This window comes from Eubalaena glacialis, chromosome 15 (genome assembly GCF_028564815.1).
Source record: "Eubalaena glacialis isolate mEubGla1 chromosome 15, mEubGla1.1.hap2.+ XY, whole genome shotgun sequence".
In the NCBI taxonomy this organism is placed as follows: Eukaryota; Metazoa; Chordata; class Mammalia; order Artiodactyla; family Balaenidae; genus Eubalaena; species Eubalaena glacialis.
Window position 1 is genome coordinate 87,364,243 of NC_083730.1, and position 19,370 is coordinate 87,383,612.

Consider the following 19,370-nt stretch of genomic DNA (forward strand, 5'->3'; position numbering starts at 1 on the left):
GGATCCTAGTTCCCTGACGAGGGATTGAACCTGGGCCCTGGCAGTGAAAGCGCTAAGTCCTAACCACTGGACCACCAGGGAATTCCCTTACTATTCTTCAACAGGCATTAATTAATCATGAAGGAAGAACATTTTTACTTTTAAATAAGTTTTTATTTTGCATGATCTTCAATACTTATATATACTGATTTAATCATACACGACCCATTTTATATATATATATTTTTTCTTTTAAATGAATTTTAATGTACTTATTAACGTGGAGCTTGGGATTTATTGTTGGCTTTAAAAGTGGGCTCCTGGAATTTAAGGGTTTTCAGTTCACTGACTTAATTTGACAAAATTTCTGAGAAACACCATCAGAATATGTGAAAAATGTTGACACTGTCATCAAAAAAGAATAAATTAAGAGCCAGAACTGATCAGGCAGCGAAACAGCTTGAATAGATACAGCCACTGTCTCTCGTGCTTTCTGAGGCAGGGCGGGGTTTTCAGAGGACTATGTGCCATGGGCCCTGTCCTCAAGGAATTCACTCTGTCATTTGGAATGACAGCACCAAGTTACAGGAAACAACAGTGAACAATCCAAGATAATTAATAAACGGGTGAGGGACTTAGGGACAGTTACTCCAGGATCCAGAGGAGTAGAATGTTGACCGCTCTCCCAGACTTTGCATCACTAAGGAACAGTGTTGAGTGTCCAGCGCCTGCCAGGTTCCGTTCTCAGTGCTGGAGGAAAAGCAGTGAGCGAGTCAGAGCCCTGCCCCTGGCGGGTTTCCACGCTGGGCTGTGAGGAGGAGATTGCGCCTTGAGAAGCAGATAATTGGAAAGAGTGCTGGGGACAGGAATAACCTGGGGGAAGCCAAGGAGGAAGACGTGAGTGTGACGTGTACGCGGGCAGGGCCGGACCCGTGGCCAGAGGGGAGGCCTCTGGTTCAGGAACGGTGGGGCGTAGTGCTGGAAACACAAACACCATGCATGAACCTCAATTGCATCCCAGTTTGTAAAAACAGCGCTAAAACACATTTTTGGAGGGAACCTAGGAGGAAATGTGAGTATGAACTGGATATGATATGATTATAAGGGATTAATTTTCTTAGGAGAAATATTGGCATCATGGTGATGTAGGGGAATGTTTTTTGTTTGTTTGTTTGTTTGTTTTCCTTTTTGGCTGCACCCTTTGGCTTGTGGGATCTTAGTTCTCCGACCAGGGATTGAACCCGAGACCAGGGCAGGGAAGGTGCGGAGTCCTAACCACTCGACCACCAGGGAATTCCCTGTAGGGGAATGTTCTTAATTTTGGGAGATGTGTGATGGAGGTTTTAGGGGTGAGGTGTCATGATGTCTACAACTTATTTTCACATGGTCCTGCCCCTCCCCTCCAATGTATATATGCTTTTATAATAGATAAGACATATATGGCTAAATATTAACAGTTGTTGATTTTAGGTGGTGGCTGTATTGAGTGAGGCTCACTTTCAACTTTCCTGTACTTGTGAACTTTTTCATATTAAAAAGGTGGAGGGACTTCCCTGGTGGCGCAGTGGTTAAGAATCCGCCTGCCAATGCAGGGGACATGGGTTCGAACCCTGGTCCGGGAAGATCCCACATGCCGCGGAGCACCTAAGCCCGTGAGCCACAACTACTGAGCCCACGTACCACAACTACTGAAGCCCGTGCGCCTAGAGCCCGTGCTCCACAACAAGAGAAGCCACCATTATGAGAAGCCCGTGCACCGCAACGAAGAGTAGCCCCCACTCACCGCAACTAGAGAAAGCCCGCACGCAGCAACGAAGACCCAAGGCAGTCAAAAATAAATAAATAAATAAGAAAAGAAAAGCACTTGATGACATTAAAATTAAACAAAAAAAAAAAAGGTGGAAACAATAAACTGGATTACTAGGAGATGGATGGGAATAGGATCTAAACCAGATCTTGGGGTTGAATTGGTTTACCGGCAAATTGTTCCCTGAGAAGGTAACTTTGGTTTAAGTTTCCCTTACGAGCCCCTGTGATAAGTGGTATTAATCACTCAGCAAGTATGCATGAACCGGCCTGCCCAGCAGCTAATTGTTCTCCAGGGTGAGAGGTCCAAGACCAACTCCTGCCTGCTTTTCACTTTTCAGATTTTTACTTTAAAAATGTGTTCCAAAAAATCACATGGACATCTTTGTTTTAGAATCTGATTCAGTGACAACTGAATCACTTTGCTGTACCCCTGAAACTAACACAACATTATAATCAACTATACTTCAATAAAAAACAAAACAAAACCAACAACAAGTGAAGGTGACGTCCTTTTTCTCGAGGGTATTCTGAAAAAGCTTTGCCTGCATATTTCCTTTCATTGTGGATTCCTCCTTTCCGTGATTTGATGAGGTAGCGCCTGTTGTGTTAAAATAACTTGAGAGGGAAAGATGCTCACTCTCCTGCGTTGTGTTTGTCTAGGTTACCAGCTTGGCAAGCCTGTTCGAGCTCTAAACACCAACAGGATGAACAATGTCACGACTTTACACCTTTGGCAGTCCGGTAATCTGGTTTGGTAATATGATTAGTTCTCTGGTGAACTAGAATTGGAAATATTACCATATTTTGAATCTGATTAAGGAACCAATTACTTTAAAGCCCAGTTTGTTTATTTAGCTTGGGGGTAGTTGTTTTCCATGCTTCTGCAGCTTTCTTTTCTTTCTTTCTTTCTTTCTTTTTTTTTTTTTGTAAAAAATGTTCACATTGTTTGCACTCAAAGTGCTGGTTTTTAGTAATAGAGATTTAAGTATGAAAGTGGCTGGAGAGTCCATTGTCTTTGTAGTCATTGATTAGCCGAAGATGGTGCTAATCGGAGACATGAGAATAGTTTCATTCCAAACTATGGAAAATCTTTGCAACGGTGGTAATTACCCACATCTGTCAGAAGGCATTAAATTTCAGGTTCAGAATAAACCCTTGATCCTGTCCAGGTATTTGGATACAGAAAGATGCCTTTTGTTCAGCTTTCAAAGGATTAGAGTAACAATGACCTCAGTTCTGGAAAATTGGAAACTTTATTTCTTTTCTTTCTTTAAATTAATTAATTTATTTTTGGCTGCGTTGGGTCTTCATTGCTGCGTGCGGGGTTTTCTCTAGTTGCGGCGAGCAGGGGCTACTCTTCGTTGCGGTGCGCGGGCTTCTCATTGCAGTGGCTTCTCCTTGTGGAGCACGGGCTCTAGGCACAATGGGCTTAAGTAGTTGTGGTACGAGAGCTCAGTAGTTGTGGCTCGCGGACTCTAGAGCGCAGGCTCAGTAGTTGTGGCGCACGGGCTTAGCTGCTCCGTGGCATGTAGGATCTTCCCGGACCAGGGCTCGAACCCGTGTCCCCTGCATTGGCAGGCAGATTCTTAACCACTGTGCCACCAGGGAAGTCCCTGGAAACTTTATTTATGCTTTTTGTTCTCTCTCTGTTTTTTAAGAAAAACTTTAACGTAAATATTTTACTTTTATTTTGCAAAAATAGGAGGATAATCTTTTTATTTTATAGCTGGAAGGGGTTTGTGTATATCAGCAACTTTCAAACCCATTTTATTTGGAGAAAATGCACTATCTGGGTGCCTTTTAGAAGTTGGAATTAATGAAAACTGTACTCGGCTCAGGTGAGTGTCTCACTGATGAATTTATCTACATTTTGAGTGGTTTGCTTAAATTTAATTCACATGAATACTAACGACAACATGAATGTGAAAAATTTCAGTCTGAATAAAAACTTATATAAAAGTGATAGTAAACAATACAAACTTCCAATACAATTTAGAGTTGATTCAAACATCAATATAAGTGAAAATAGACATTCTTGGGACTAAAGCTATTTCATCCATATTTATGCAAATTTCTCTGGGAAGTTTGTTCACATCGTTGGAACCCCATGCTCCTAGAAATAGAAAAAGGGCTGGAGCCAAGTATAATCAGTGATTAACATTTAAAGAATTCTTAAGCTGTGTTACATGATGTATGAAGAATTTTCCACTTAATTATCTCGGTGGCATTTGGAAAATTTATGGATATGCATGTGCATTCTTTTTTTTTAATTGTGGTAAAATCCATACAACATAATCATTTTAAAGTGAACAGTTCAGTGGCATTTAGTACATTCACAGCGTTGTGCAACCACCACCACCTCTATTGAGTTCCAGAACATTTTCATCTCTGCAAAATGAAACCTGTACCTTTTAGTAGTCACTCCCGATTCCTCCCTCCCCTCAGCTCTGGCAACAGGCAATCTGCATTCTGTCTCTATGGATTTACCTACTCTGAATATTTCATGTAAATGGAATCACACACTGTGGGACTTTTTATGTCTGGCTTCTCTCACTTAGCATCCTGTTTTTGAGGTTCATGCATGTTGTAGCATATGTCGATACGTCATTCTTTCTCATGGCTGAATTTTATTCCATTGTATGGATATACTACATTTTGTTTATCCGTTCGTTAGTTGATGGATATTTGGGGTATTGCCACCTTTTGGCTATCGTGAACAGTGCTTTGAACATTCATGTATCAGTTTTTGTTTGAACACCTGTTTTCAGTTCTTTTGGGCATATATGCAGGAATGGAATCGCTGGATCATATGGTAATTCCACGTTTAATGTTTTTGAGGAACCGCCATATTGTTTTCCACAGTGGTTGTACCATGTTACAGTCTCACCAACAACGTAAAAGGGTTCCAATTTCTCCACATCCTCGCCAACACTTGTTTCTTTTGGCCATGCCACTCGGCATGCGGCATCTTAGTTCCCCGACCAGGGATCGAACCCGTGCCCCCTGCAGTGGAAGCACGGAGCCCTAACCACTGGACCGCCAGGGAAGGCCCCCTCGCCAACACTTGTTATTTTCCATGTTTTGAATAATAGCCATCCTAGCAGATGTGAAATGGTATCTCCTATCCCAAGTGGTGCAGTTCTTTGGGGAGCAGGGAAAAGGTGGGACATTGTGAATGGAAGAAAAACTGTGGGTATACGTTACCCACGGCGGCTCCTGGTCGCAGGGTGCGGGGCAGTCAGAGCCTCTCCCTTGTGGTTCATAAGATTTGTACCCTCCAGTGACGTTACTGGAACAGAGAGGTGCCAAGTTCCAATTTTTAACCTTCACCTAATTTTATAGCTCAAAATTCTAACTAAATATTTAGGTTCCTTTTACTATTGGGTCACTGTGGCCCATGAATTTATCCTGGTAACTTGATATGTGATCTACCCACCTCCCAAGTTTTGTGACACTCAAAGGAACCTGTAAACCACATGATACCGACATAAGTTACTAACATTTTAAGTCCAAAGTGAAAGATTTTTTCTGTATGTCCTCCCCTTGCTGTGTAAGTTCATCCCAGGAAGGCCGTCCAAAAGAGGTAAGACTTCCAGCCAGATCCTCTGGCAGTTTTTTGTTTAGACATCCAGCAAGCACAGCCTGGACACTCTTTGTTTGTTTTTGTTTTGTTATTTTTTAGCATCTTTATTGGAGTATAATTGCTTTACAGTGGTGTGTTAGTTTCTGCTGTATAACAAAGTGAATCAGCTATATGTATGCATATATCCCCATATCCTCTCTCTCTTGCGTCTCCCTCCCACCCTCCCTATCCCACCCCTCTAGGTGGTCACAAAGCACCCAGCTGATCTCCCTGTGCTATGCGGCTGCTTCCCGCTAGCTATCTGTTTTACATTTGGTTGTATATATATGTCAATGCTACTCTCTCACTTCGCTGGACGCTCTTTGTAAGGACTTCAGGACGAGACCTGCTGGCCATGAGCTGAGAAATGTCTTCCTCTCTTGCAGGGAGAATGCTGTTGAACTACTTGATTCATTAATACAAGTGACTCATGTTGCAATGAGAGGCAACTCCAATTACGACAATCTTAGTGATGGCTGGCTTGAAATAATACGTAAGTGAAAGCTGCACATATGTAAAATGTGTACCTTGGTTGCTATGATTACATAGTATCAGGTGTAGTGTTACAGCCTGACCTGACAGGTTGTCTTTCTTTGCTGTGGCCCAACGGACATTTGTTTAGAGGTTAGCTTTCCGGGCAGGAGGCTTTTCATGTCTTTTACCTCTTATTCATGATGGCTTTTTTTTTTTTTTTTAAAGAGGATATCTACAGGAAGTTCAAATTGCCCAGTTGTTTTACAAGCTAACGGTCTTTGGAACAGGAAGTCTTAATGAAGTTTGAGGATTTTCAGTGCATGTCAGTTTGCATTCCTATTTTTGATTGCCAGGAATATGGACTATTGAGAACTGGCTTTGTGATTTACAAAAGCAATTTTGTTACCTTAAAATAAGGTGCTAGAAAACATCATGCTAAGTGAAAGAAGCCAGACCCAAAGGAGCACATACTGTATGCTTCCATTTGTATGCAGTGTCCAGAACAGGCGAATCTATAGACACAGAAAGCAGATGGGTGGTTGTTCAAGACCTGGGCTATCGGAAGGCATTGAGGGGTGACTGCTAGAGAGTACAGGGTTTCTTTCTGGGGCAATGAAAATGTTCTAAAATTGAATCTGGTGCTGGTTGCACAACTCCGTGAATATAATTAAAAACCATTGAATTGTACACTTAAATAGGTGAACTATATCGTATATCTCAATAAAGGTGTTAAAAAAGAAAGAAAGAAATTAAGGTGCAGCAGAGCTGATAATAGGACGGTCACCGAGGCCTGATAAAAAGACTTGGCAATCCAGTGCCTTTGGTGAGAGGCATTTGCTCTGAGCGTTGGGGCCACAGGGGGATGGTGTGTGAGGAGGAGGAGCTACACCACGGGTGGCATGTGGAACAGACTTCGCGCTGACAGGCCCGATTTCACCTCCAAATCCAGAACGTCCAGCCAGTCACCGAGCTCTAGCTCACACACGTGGTCTAAGGTCACAGTTTGTTGTGGCTGAGATGGATCTAAAACCCAGGGTTCCTCTTCCTCTCCTCCCAGCCAGCAAGTCTGGTAATGTTGCTCCAATTTCTCGGGGAGTCTTGAGTGTGTAAAGGCATTGAATAGAAAGAAAGCTTCTTCTCTTGGGACTTCCCTGGTGGTCCAGTGGTTAAGACTCTGCACTTCCAATGCTGGGAACGGGACACAGGTTTGATCCCTGGTCGGGGAACTAAGATCCCACGTGCCACGAGGTGTGGCCAAAAACAAAACAAAACAAAACAAAAAAAGTAAGAAAGCTTCTTCTTTTGCTCTCGTTACTGGAGTTGCCTCTTGGGGCCTGAAAGAGCTAACTGACTCCATAGCATCTGCTTTTCTAAGTCCCCTCCTGTCCCTGCGGCTGCTGCTGGGCTCCTCGCCTCTGCCTGGCTGCAGGGGGAGACCTCCTTGGGTCCTGTCCTCACCCTTTCCACACCCTCCAAGGTCACATCAGCTCATTAGGCTGGAATTCGTACAAAGGACCATCCAGACACGTGCGTGCACTTTCCCCACCCCTTGTGATTAGGGTCTGGACCATTATGACCCCCTCTCCCCTGTCCCCTGGGGTGGCCAGGGATCACGTGATATGTCTGTGTGCTTGAGGTGCCCCTGACCACGCTCTGACTCAGGCAGGGAGTCCTGCTGGCCACGATTTGCCAGCCCAGTCTGTGCTCAAGTCACTAGGCGCAGAGTTAGATCCTTATTTGGAAACAACCCAGAGGTCGGGGCTTGTCAACCCCCTTGTGAACCTCTAGGCCAGCCAGGTGGGCTGTGGAGTGCCTGAGGGTTGGAGGGAAGGGGTCAGTAAAGCATCTAAGAAGTAAAAAGCATGGGAAATTTCAAGGCAGAGAACCAGAGTTGGTGAGGTGGGAAATCAGAGGTGATGGCGTTTTGTTGCCTTCAAGGTGGAAGCTGTTAGCTTCTATTTCGTGTCTAAGATGAAAATCAATCCTGATCCTGGTTGATAGAAGAGAAATGATGTTGAACACATATATCAAGGAGGAGGAAACTGGAAACAGTGTCGCCAACCTTCCAAATCCCTGAAGGAACAAAGAAATCCCCTCCAGAGTCTCCGCCATAGGACTTGGCGCCATAGGACTTGCCTTCCACATCCTGTAACTGATCTTGCTGTTTTTTCCCCCCTAAGGGCCAGTTTTCAAGATGAATGAAGATTAATCTCTTATTCAGTTTTATTCTCTTCCATTTGTATTACTGCTATGGCAACACATCAGGAAATTGCTTTTGAACTATTTAATCCGTAGTAACTAAAGTTGTTAGTATGGACTTTAAATGTCTTATACAGCTTTTACTAGAATGGTGACTGCATGGGATAAGCCTCATGGCATTTTACTGCAAGTATATTGTATTTCTGTTAAAACTCTGGGTGGATTTCAATGAGGAACTTGGGAACTGAATCATGATTTAGGGTTTTATTATGTGGGTCAGGGATTTTGAAGTTCCAGTGATCGACCTAACATCCAAGGGAACATTTTGAACACGAGGGGTAACACAGTTACAGAGTGACATGTAACTAGAGCCTGTTAGAGATTAAAGCCTCATTCGTTGCGATTCCTGTCTAATAATATTTCCCATTTTGGGAGTATCACAGCATTGTAGGAAAACTGTTATTAAATTATTCTTTCCAATATGCACAACTTAACATTTCTCCAGGTGCAGACGCCCCCGATGCAGGTGCAGACCCACCTGTCAGCAACGCGAGTGGCATCTGCCTGGATGTCCCCGCTCAGCTGACTATCCGCATCCTCTTCTCGGATGCTGGTGCCGTAGAGGGGATGACTCAGCAGGAGATACTTGGCGTGGAGACAAGGTATGATCATATCCGGGATAAGTGGGGTTTAGAGACAGTAAAGTTGAGGGCGCTCCGAAGAATAGGGGAATGCTAATTTAGAATATGACTGGTTTATTTACAAATTGCAGTGATTAGCAAATGATTACATGTATAAATGGAATATGGATAAACTGTGTTTGTAATGGAAACTCATTCTCACTCACAAGTATCCGTAAAGCTACGTATAAGGGAGCCTGCCAGGTATTTCAGGGAGTACAAAGATGAATAAGGGGCTGCTTAGTGCTCGGCATGTTTTGAAATTCATGAATATCATTGGCATACTGATCGGGGAATATTGCCCAGTGGTTAGAGATTTAGGTGGCAGATGGGTGGGTTCAAATCATGGCTATTCCTGGGTGAGCTGTGTAACCTTGGACAGTTACTCAACCTCTTCTGAACTGCAGTTTCCTCATCTGTAAAATGGTGATGTACCTTTACATGTCAGACCTCTATCACCTTTAAGTGACAGGGTCCCAACTGACACTGACTTAAGCAAAAGGGGGGTTTATTGGTTCAAGTTATGAAAAGTCCATACACAGTGAGTTCATGGTTCGTGGTTCCCATGTGGTCAAGGGTCTTTCCCCCCTCATCTCTGGGTTCCTCTTTTCTTTGGGTGGGCTTCATTCTCAGGGAGGTTTTCCTCAAGAGCTGGCAAAGATGAACACCAGCAAATCCAGGCTTATATCAATTTAGCAAGTCCAGGGAATTCCCTAGAGATTCAGTGGTTAGGGAAAAAAAACTCTTCCAGTTTAGCAAGTCCAATGGATGGAGGGTGCCTCCTTTCCCCATCTTTCTCAAAAATGTTCTGGGAAGACTTTTATTGGTCCAGTTTTGGTCATGTGCTCCTTTCTGAACCAATTACTATGGCCTGGGGCATAGCTCTGATTGGCCAGGCGCAGGTGATGGGCACATCCCTAGGTTCAGGTGGGTCCCTTCTCGTCCACTCAACTGAGAGTGGGGAAGGGGTAGTTCCGCCAGGGAAAACTGGGGTGCAATTACTAGAAGAAAGTCAAAGGGATGCTGGGTAGGCAGAAATAACATGGAAAACCCTTAAAAATCATTAGCTGCTACTACTGTTGTTATTATTGTTGTTGTTATTACTATTATTATAATATTGTTTGAGACAAACAAGTGATAAAACAAATGAGTTTTAAAAGCACCAGTATGAAATGAGATGAGGGGGGAGGAGAGATGAAACAGAACTGGCAAAATGCTGGCAGCTGTTGCAGCCTGTGATAGGGCCATGAGGGTTCATTATACAACTGTCTCTGCTTGTCTGTGCATTTGAAAATTTACAGAATACAAAGGGGGAGAAAATAGCACCAGTAGGATGGGAAACTTCCTTAGGAGAACCTCAGCTCATATTGTTGTTGTGTCAGTTACCTGATGTTCTTTTTTTTAAAAAAATCTTTATTGAATTTGTTACAGTATTGCTTCCGTTTTATGTCTTGGTGTTTTGGCTGCAAGGCAAGTGGGATCTTAGCTCCCCGACCAGGGATAGAACCCGCACCCCCTGTATTGGAAGGCAAAGTCTTAACCACTGGACCACCAGGGAAGTCCCCCCCGATGTTCTTAACAGACCGGAAACGAGCGGTGGATTTGTTGTCTGCTTAACCTTTCCCTCCCAGGTTCTCCTCGGTGACCTGGCAGTTCCAGTGTGGGCTGACTTGTGAGGATGAGGCCAACCTTTTCCCTATCAGTGCATCTGTCCAGTTTATTAAGATACCTGCACAGTTACCCCGTCCACTTACAAGGTAATACAGTTGCTGACCTAAGTGACATTAGTAAGAAGCAGAAAAATATGTGTTCCAAAATCAGAAGTTTATTTCTTTAATTAGGTTTTGATGCTTCTCATCAAAAGCATGTGCTCTGCTGTAGCTACTGTAACTTCCTAAAATGTTTTGTAGATTCCAGATCAATTTTACAGAGTACAACTGTAACAGAAATGAGGTTTGTTGGCCGCAACTTCTATATCCGCTGACCCAGTATTATCAAGGTAGGGTAAAGCACATTTCTGAAATGGTTATCATTATGTTGTGTCAATTAAAAAACTTAAAAAAAAAGTGTAAATGTCACAGAAAACTTAAAACATATAGCAAAGCTTTAAAAAGAAAACACTTACTGATCATTTTGCCACTTAGAAAGGATCACTATTTATGCTTTGGCTTATTTCTACCTAAATAATTACCCAAAAAGTTAAGAAGTAGGAACGTTGCTGAATTTGATTCATTGTCTTGCAGGGGAGCCTTATTCTCAGTGTGTTGCCAAGAGCTTACTGTTGGCATCCTTCGTCGTATTAGCGGTGTTCCTCAGTAACCCCTGGAGTGGAATATGCAAAGCGTGGAACTCAGCTACCACCTGACCTCTTACAGATCGTCAGCTTTTACTTCACGGATTTGTTGTCCTCCCGTGTGCCTCTCTATAAAATCTTAATAAATGAAATGTTTTATTTTTATAGAAGATTTTTTTAGGTGCTCTGCAAATTTGATTCACGTATACAGCTATCCAGACGTTCAAAGCAATGCAGAACGGGCGTCCTCACCGCTATACCAGACTGAGCAAAACGCATGAGAGGGTCAACCGTGTCAATAAATGTTATTAGGAACTTTAGTGTTTTCACAAATGATGAAAGTCATAGGAGTTTTGGTCCAAATGTTATTCGCACCATAGAGAGTCAGTCTTTTAATTTTTAACATATTTATGTGGAACCGGTTAGTTCCCACTGTTCCAAAGACAGGATTAAGAACGTATTAAAGCCTTTAAAAGTGTATATTAGTGCAAAAGTCTAAGAAAATGGATGAGGCAAGATGGGGGGGCTGCGGGAGGGGGACATGGCTAGGTAAGTAAACAGAACCAGGAGAGAACACAAGCCCACGAGACAGTACGCCAAAGATCTTGCATTTAGCAAAGGCAGGTCCCTCATGTAATCTTCAGTTTGCCGAAACAAAATATGATTAGCTATAGGAATCATGGGGCCCATAGATTAAAAAACAAGCTGGCTTTCAACGAAGGACAGTTTTTCCTAGTTGAGAGAAGTTCCTCTTGGGGCCCCCTGGGGGACAGACAGCACGAGGCAGCAGGGGGAGGGAAGCAGAACTGAGGTCTCCCACCACAGCCCAAGAGCGGCCACACGGCCACCTCCAGTGAGGTTTCTTTGTGGGCCAGATAAATGTAGTCATCGTTTCACATGGACTTCGTGCACCGTGGATAAACTGAATTTTGAAAAGCGGGTCTCTCCCCTCTCACTCTGCTTGATTGAATTTTGAGGGCCTCCTGACATCCCAGTGCTACCTACGTTGTGTTGTTGCATTTTGTTTTTTGTTTTTTTTGGGGGGGGCCGCACCGTGTGGCTTGTGGGATCCTAGTTCCCCAACAAGGGATTGAACCCAGGCCCTCGGCAGTGAAAGCGCAGATTCCCAACCACTGGACTGCTAGGGAATTCCTGGTTGTTGCATCTCTGCTCAGCATTCTTGCCCAGGGGAGTTTCAAATCTTCCTTCCCCTCTAAATCTACAAATCTAGTTCTATTTTTTCCTAATTCATATTAAACATGTAACAAATGACATAAGAAATCCCTCCCCCCAAGTACCACTGTTTGTATCACACTGTGGAAACACTGGATTTCTCCCCCCTCTGCCTCTTTCTTTGATGTGGATCTCTGTGGGTTGAGGTGATTACACCCACTAGGAGTTGAAATTGTCTTTTGTCAAAGAAAACGAAATACTCAACTGATTCATTGCAGAGATTCAGAAAGTCTTACTATGGCAGTTAGTATAACTAGCTCTGGAAAGTTAACTTAAAATTTCCAAATGACAGGTAATTTAGCCTGATTTTGTGGGCTTTGTTAGGGTGATTTTGTACTCAAGAAGGGAAAAACTCTGGCAGTAGAACGGGATGGGGGGGGGAGCATACTATATGGTTTTGCCTTGTCTGAGCTTATACATTCATATATGCATTTGGTAAGTATTTATTGAGTGGCTACTGTGCTGGGCACTGGAGATACCAAGACAGTGTCCCTTGTCCAGTGGAGCTGTTGACTGAAAAAAACAAAAAAACCCCAAAAAAACCCACAACCTGAAAGTTGAGAGTTCTGTTTTATTCTGGGATCTTACTGAGGACTACAGCTCTGGAAGGCAGCCTCTCAGATAGCTGAGGAACTGTTTGGAAGAGGTAAGGGAAGAGCCAGGAGTTTTTGTTTAAAAAAAAAACAAGTAGTTGAACATCAAAAGATTACAGCTAATCATAAAAAAACAGTCATCACAAATTAAGGATTTTAGTGCTTTTCTATGTATGGGAAGATGCAAGAGCCTGGGGTCATGGAAATTTTTCCTTTGATACGCTTCTTACTATCTAGGGTCAGTATCCTGTTTTTCTCCATTCTGAATCCCCGCAGGGTGAACGACTGGGGGCAGCTGCAGTGGCCGAGGGCTTGATGGCTGCAACATCCTTTATTTACTGAAATGGCAGGCAACATTGTTTTGTCCACAGAGTTTACATTCCAGTGGGGGAAAACCCGCAATAAAAGAAGATAATGTCAGACAGTGGTAGGTGCTATGAAGAAAATAAAACAGGACTGTGGTGGAGTGGGGTGGTAGGGCTACTCTCGCTAGTGGTCGGGAACAGCTCCTCAGAGGCAGGGATGTTTGAGCTGAGACTTGGAGGAGCTAATTTTGAGGTCTGGGAGAAGGGTATTCTAGGCAGAGACAGGGGAAGGGTCAGCAAGTTCAAGTGCACCGACCTGGAAAGAGAAAGAAAGCAGGAGTAGGGGAGCAAAGGGAGCCCAGGGCAGGCAGGTGGAGACCAGGGCTTGTGGAAAGCAGAGGCCAGAGCCGGTGGGGTCTTGCTGGCCGTAGTGAGAAGTTTGGATTTTACTCCGAACGCGGTGGGAGAAGCCAGAGGATTTTCAGTAGGCTCACATCCCATTTTCGTCCTGTCAGAGATCTCTGTAGCTGCTGTGTGCAGGAGTGTATAAGGCAAGAGCAGCCTGGCATCAGACCCTGCTTTCTGGTCCGCACACAGGCCAGGACCCCAGAGAAAAGCCAGCGGCAAGAGCTAGCTGCAAACACCGCACAGGGTGTAATTCTGTTGATAGGAAATGTCCTAACAGGCAGATCTATGGAGAAGAAGTTGTTTAGCTGTTGCCCGGAGCTTGGGGACGGGAAGTGGATTGACTGCAGCCGAGTAGGAGGCATCCTTCTGGGGTTGATGGAAATATTCTAAAATTGATCTTGACGATGGCTGCACAACTTTGTAACTTTACTAAATATCACAAAATTGTGTACTCTAGTCGGGTGAACTTTATGGCACGTAAACTCAGTAAAACTCCTTTTAAAAAGCTGTGAACAGCGGAGCGAGCGGCAGCTTTTGGTCGGAGTCCGGACGGATTCCATGAACCGCCGCATTGCCGCCGGGTTTGCGCCGTTTGGCGCCGCCGCCTGCGCCGCCGTCCGCCGCAACTCCGGGCGCCATTGGTCGGCCGGCGAGGGGCGGGCACGAGCGGGGGTGGGGGGCGGAACCGGAACCGGCTGTAGCCAGGGGGCGGGGACTTGAGGGCGGCTCTGGCAGCGCCTGGAGCGGCGGCCCCGGCGGCAGTACCGGGCGAAGCTGGTGCAGCCCGGAGCCCTATGGTGCGGGGCTGCGGCCAGGCCGCAGGAGAAGCCCGAGCTCCGGGCCGCCCCGGCTGACCGTGCGGGCCCGCGCGGCCCGGAGCCGCCGCCGCCCGTCGGGCCCCGCGGGGGCGCGGGCCGGCCAGCCATGGGGTCCCTGTTCCGGAGCGAGACCATGTGCCTGGCGCAGCTCTTCTTGCAGTCCGGCACGGCCTACGAGTGCCTCAGCGCCCTGGGCGAGAAGGGCCTGGTCCAGTTCCGAGACGTGAGTGTCGCCCGGGAGACGCGGGCCGCAGCTGCCCGCGGAGCTCCCGCATCGAGCCTTTCGCTCGGGCCTCCTTTCCGTGGGCGCCTGGGCTCCCATTTCCCAGACGGGGAAGCTGAGGTCCACTTTCCGGCCAGAGCTTCCGCAGAGCGGGGCCCGAGCCCAGGGTCGTCGAATGTCTGGTCCGCGGCCGCCCGGGCCGGGTTAGTTAGGAACGCTCCGCGTCGTCTTCGTCCACTCGGGTCGTGCCATCTGATGCTTCGGAGCACCGACTCTGTGCCAGGCACTGGGCTAAGCGGGAGAACAAATCTGATAAGGCCTCTTGCAGCCCTTCTGGAACTTACGGGGCAGCGGGAACGGGAGAAATATTAAGAAAATGAACACGTAAACAGGAATATGTTTGCTATGCAGGAAATAGAACGGGGTGATGAGATGGTGTCTCAGTTGGGGGTGGTCAGGGAGGTCTCTCTGAGGAAGTGTTCTTGGGCTGAGACCTGAATGGGCAGGAGCCGGCCCTGGGAAGATCTGGGAGAACAAGGTCCCAGGTGGAGGGAACTGGGAGAGCCAGGAGCCTGAACTGGGAATGAATTTGGTGTAAGCTCCTGCGGGGCGGGATTTTTGTCGTTTTTGTTCACCGATGCCTGATGATGTACATAGCACTGCCTAGGAAGGAGTTGGAGTGCAGTCAGAATTTGTTGAATGGGACCTGTCTCCCCAGCAAGTAGTAATAAACCCTTGTTTATATATCTGTTTATTTGTTTATTGTTTGTCTCCACCATGGACTGTCAACCCCCCCGGGGTGTGGGGTAAGGGCCTCGCCTGCCTTGTTCATTCCTGATTCCTGAGTACAGTCCCTGACTTTGTGGGCATTAGTATGCATTTGTGGAATGAATGGACAAGCTTTGATTGAGTGCTTGCTCTGTTGCAGACACTGAGTTTGGTGCTGGGGACTCAGGGGTGAGCAGGGTGGACAAAGTTCCTGTGTTTTTGTTGCTCACAATGTAGGAGAGACACACTCTGATTATGCACTGTGGTAGGTGCCATGAAGGAAAAGAGCGGTGTGAAAGGGAGATTATGAAGCAGGACCTTAATTGAACTGGAATTCACTTGAATGAACATTTTATTTCCTGGGACCCAGCTTTCATCTCCTCTGGTTTCCCTTCGTCTTTCTGAGGGCTGCTTAGTTTCAAGAGGGAACACCCGTACCCAAGATCTGGTGTGATCCCTGGGTTGGCCTCACAAGGCAACTGCCAGGTCAGAGAGAAACTCCTGAATGTCAGGCAAGGCTGCAGAGAAGGCCCAGCTCTTCCTGGTTCCTGGAGCCATTTGGGCTTCAGCACGTGGTGCCCACTTTCCTGGCAGGTGCTGCTGTGCTGAGCTGTGAGTAAGTAGCACCTGAAAGATTCAGGAAACGGTTGTGAGAGAAATGGGCTTCCTTCTTTATAACAGGTAGATTTCTTCCATCCTGTTAGTATTCAGGCCAAGAGGCTTAAATCAAGCTTAAATCTTAGAGGTTTGAACAAACACCCTAATTACCGCAAAAGATGCAAGTTTCATTGAGTGCCATTACATTAGGTAGTAGAGGACACTTGGGATTCTTTTAAACTGAAAATTGGGGAAAGAAAAAGAAAGTGCACTTCATCTTTTTCCAGAAGTAAAATAAAGCTGCCGTGTTAAAATGAGCTCTTCTTTGTGTGATGCTAGGTTTTCAGAGCTCAGGGGTGTGTGTGTGTGTGTGTGTGTGTGTGTGTGTGTCTGTGTGTGTGTGTGTGTCTGTCTTTGGGATGACTGTCAAGCAGCACAGGTGCTAGTGCAGAAAGCTCTGTCACCTGACACTTTTTCTGCTCTCTTCTGGAATTTCTTCCTGACTTTGCGCTCACCAGGTGGGATCCCTGACGTCTGTCTTTTCTGATTTGCAGAGGCTGGAGAGTTTCCGCCTTTCCTTTTAGTGATCCTTCTAAGGGAAAGGAGGCAGGGCAGCGGTTTCTGTAGTGACAGCCAAAGAGAAGACCTGGAAAAGAAAGGTTATTTAACTCACCAGTAGGACTCAGTGAAGGGCAAGTCCATCTCACTTTTCTAAGGGTCTGGAATTTGAGGACAGCGTTCACCTTTTGTCGGTTAGCTGCTGGAGTGGGAATATCGATGGCGTGGATACCGGTCAAAACCACCAGGCAGCCTCTACTGGTTTTTCTAGGTTAAATGTTAGTGTTAAAAACGAATCTGCATTAAAATGTACTTCATAGGGCTTCCCTGGTTGCGCAGTGGTTAAGAATCTGCCTGCCAATGCAGGGGACACAGGTTCGATCCCTGGTCTGGGAAGATCCCACATGCCGCGGAGCAACTGAGCCCCACTGTGCACCACAACTACTGAGCCCATGCTCTAGAGCCTGCGAGCCACAACTACTGAGCCCGCGTGCTGCAACTACTGAAGCCCGCGCGCCTAGAGCCCGTGCTCTGCAACAAGAGAAGCCACTGCAGTGAGAAGCCTGAGCACCGCGACGAAGAGTAGGCCCTGCTCGCTGCAACTAGAGAAAGCCCGCGCGCAGCAACGAAGACCCAACGCAGCCAAAAATAAATAAATAAATAATTAAAAAAAAAATGTACTTCATAGCGTTAACCTGGAATTAAGGGTGCTGTTGCCTCCCTAAAAAGAAAATAGAAGCAAAACTTTATAAAAGAAACCACACAACAGAAAAAAACAGTTAACATACTGTGTAAGATGGTGACGGCGGATGTCAGATCCAATCGTGTGTGTTGTTGCCACAGAAATTTGCCTCTTCGTGAAGATTCTATATGTGGAACCATAGTGTACAATTTGAGTTAGTGTTTGATACTGACGGAAAAGACAGTGAAACTGAGAAGTCATGTCATTAATAGACGGCTTTTGACGGGTAGCGTCCTCTGCTCATTCTAAGCTCTGTTGAGATAGATTGTGTCTGAATCATTAGGAACTCGAAAGTGGTTACTACTTCAGATTAATATGACTTCCAGAAATGAATGCGAATGTGACAAACAGAAGTGAAATGCAAATTTTTATCTTTCTTCTGGTTAACTTTTTAAAAAAAATTTTCCAAAAACTGAACAAGAACCAAGCCTTTGGGGTAGACATTCTCAGGTTGTTCAAGCAGCTTCATGCCAAGCTGTTTCTAATTCTCCTTTTTGAGAGTGCCCAGTATAACACTGCACGGAGTAAAGGTAGAATTCTTGCCCCAAATGCCTTTCAATGTGAATGATTACTGTAATTTAAAAAATTGTGAAAGTAATATACGTCCATTGTGGGAAATTAGGGAAACATGAGATACTAATTTCCATGATCCCATTACCTAGAAACAAACACTTTACCTTTTTGGTTCATATTGTCCAATCAAACATTATTTTTCTAATAATAATATTATTTTAATAAATTTATTTATTTTTGGCTGCGTTAGGTCTTCGTTGCTGTGCGTGGGCTTCTCATTGCGGTGGCTTCTCTTGTTGTGGGGCACGGGCTAGAGGCGCGTGGGCTTCAGTAGCTGTGGCTCGAAGGCTCTAGGGCACAGGCTCAGTAGTTGTGGCGCACGGGCTTAGTTGCTCCAAGGCATGTGGGATCTTCCCGGACCAGGGCTTGAACCCGTGTCCCCTGCATTGGCAGGCAGATTCTTAACCACTGCGCCACCGGGGAAGCCTTCTAATAATATTTTAAAATGTATGTACATAGGTATTTTTAGATAATTGGAGCCACACTGATAATATCTTTAGTCTTTTTTCACACACAAATCATGTATGACTAATTTCTGCATTTTATTAAATATTGTATTACAATTTTTTTTATGGCTTTAAGCTTTATATGGTAAGATTTTTTTGTTTGTTTTAATAAATTTCTTTATTTTTTGGCTGCATTGGGTCCTTGTTGCTGCGGGCGGGCTTTCTCTAGTTGCAGCAAGCGGGGACTACTCTTCTTTGCGGTGCGCAGGCTATCGCGCTGGCTTCTCTTGTTGCGGAGCACGGGCTCTAGGTGCGTGGGCTTCAGTAGTTGTGGCACAGGGGCTCAGTAGTTGTGGCTCGTGGGCTCTAGAGCACAGGCTCAGTAGTTGTGGCACATGGGTTTAGTTGCTCTGCGGCATGTGGGATCTTGCCGGACCAGGGCTCAAACCCGTGTCCCCTGCATTGGCAGGAGGATTCTTAACCACTGCGCCACCAGGGAAGTCCTGGTAAGATGTTAAGTAAGGGAGAGAGTATATGGGAACAGTGAACTTCTGTGGACCCATATTATAAACCAATGGCGGGACTTCCCTGGAGGTCCAGTGGTTAGGACTCGGCGCTTTCACTGCCGGGTCCAGGTTTGAGACCTGGTTGGGGAACTAAGATCTCAAAAGCCGTGTGGTCCAAAAAAACCCACCCATCAGACAAGATCATTTTGAAGCAAATCCCAGATGTATAATTTCACTCATAAATATTTCAATAAGTATCTCTAAAAGGTAAGGACCCTAAAAAAATCATAACCACAATACCATTATCATACCTAAAAATTTTAATAATAATTTCTTAATATAATCAAATACCTCATCATTTAAAACATAATTTTTAATAAGTGCATAGTAATCAGTTATATTACTGAACCATAATTTTTATACAACTTTATTGATGTGTATCATAAAATTCACCCATTTCAAGTGTACAATTCGTTGGTTTTTAGAAAATTTTCTGAGTAGCATGTCCATTGCCACAATCCGGTTTTGGACCGTCACATCATCC

The 19,370-nt window shown here is 45.2% G+C and overlaps 2 protein-coding genes across 3 annotated transcripts in view; both read left to right on the plus strand.

The window, feature by feature from the left end:
* Window positions 1–11,240, plus strand: part of TCTN2 (tectonic family member 2) — a 29,021-nt gene extending 17,781 nt beyond the window's left edge. The window contains exons 12-18 of one of the 2 annotated variants that reach the window (XM_061169601.1): window positions 2,449–2,529; window positions 3,515–3,626; window positions 5,797–5,903; window positions 8,589–8,745; window positions 10,395–10,520; window positions 10,674–10,762; window positions 11,007–11,240. In XM_061169601.1, coding sequence (XP_061025584.1) covers window positions 2,449–2,529; window positions 3,515–3,626; window positions 5,797–5,903; window positions 8,589–8,745; window positions 10,395–10,520; window positions 10,674–10,762; window positions 11,007–11,128 — 794 coding nt within the window. In that variant the 3' untranslated portion in view covers window positions 11,129–11,240. The remainder of the gene's footprint in view (window positions 1–2,448; window positions 2,530–3,514; window positions 3,627–5,796; window positions 5,904–8,588; window positions 8,746–10,394; window positions 10,521–10,673; window positions 10,763–11,006) is intronic. The other variant, XM_061169602.1, reaches the window with a different exon arrangement.
* A 3,242-nt stretch (window positions 11,241–14,482) lies between these two features.
* ATP6V0A2 (ATPase H+ transporting V0 subunit a2) overlaps window positions 14,483–19,370 on the plus strand; it is a 37,466-nt gene continuing 32,578 nt past the window's right edge. The window contains exon 1 of the mRNA XM_061170429.1: window positions 14,483–14,636. Within this exon, the coding sequence (XP_061026412.1) occupies window positions 14,520–14,636 (117 nt within the window). The 5' untranslated portion in view covers window positions 14,483–14,519. The remainder of the gene's footprint in view (window positions 14,637–19,370) is intronic.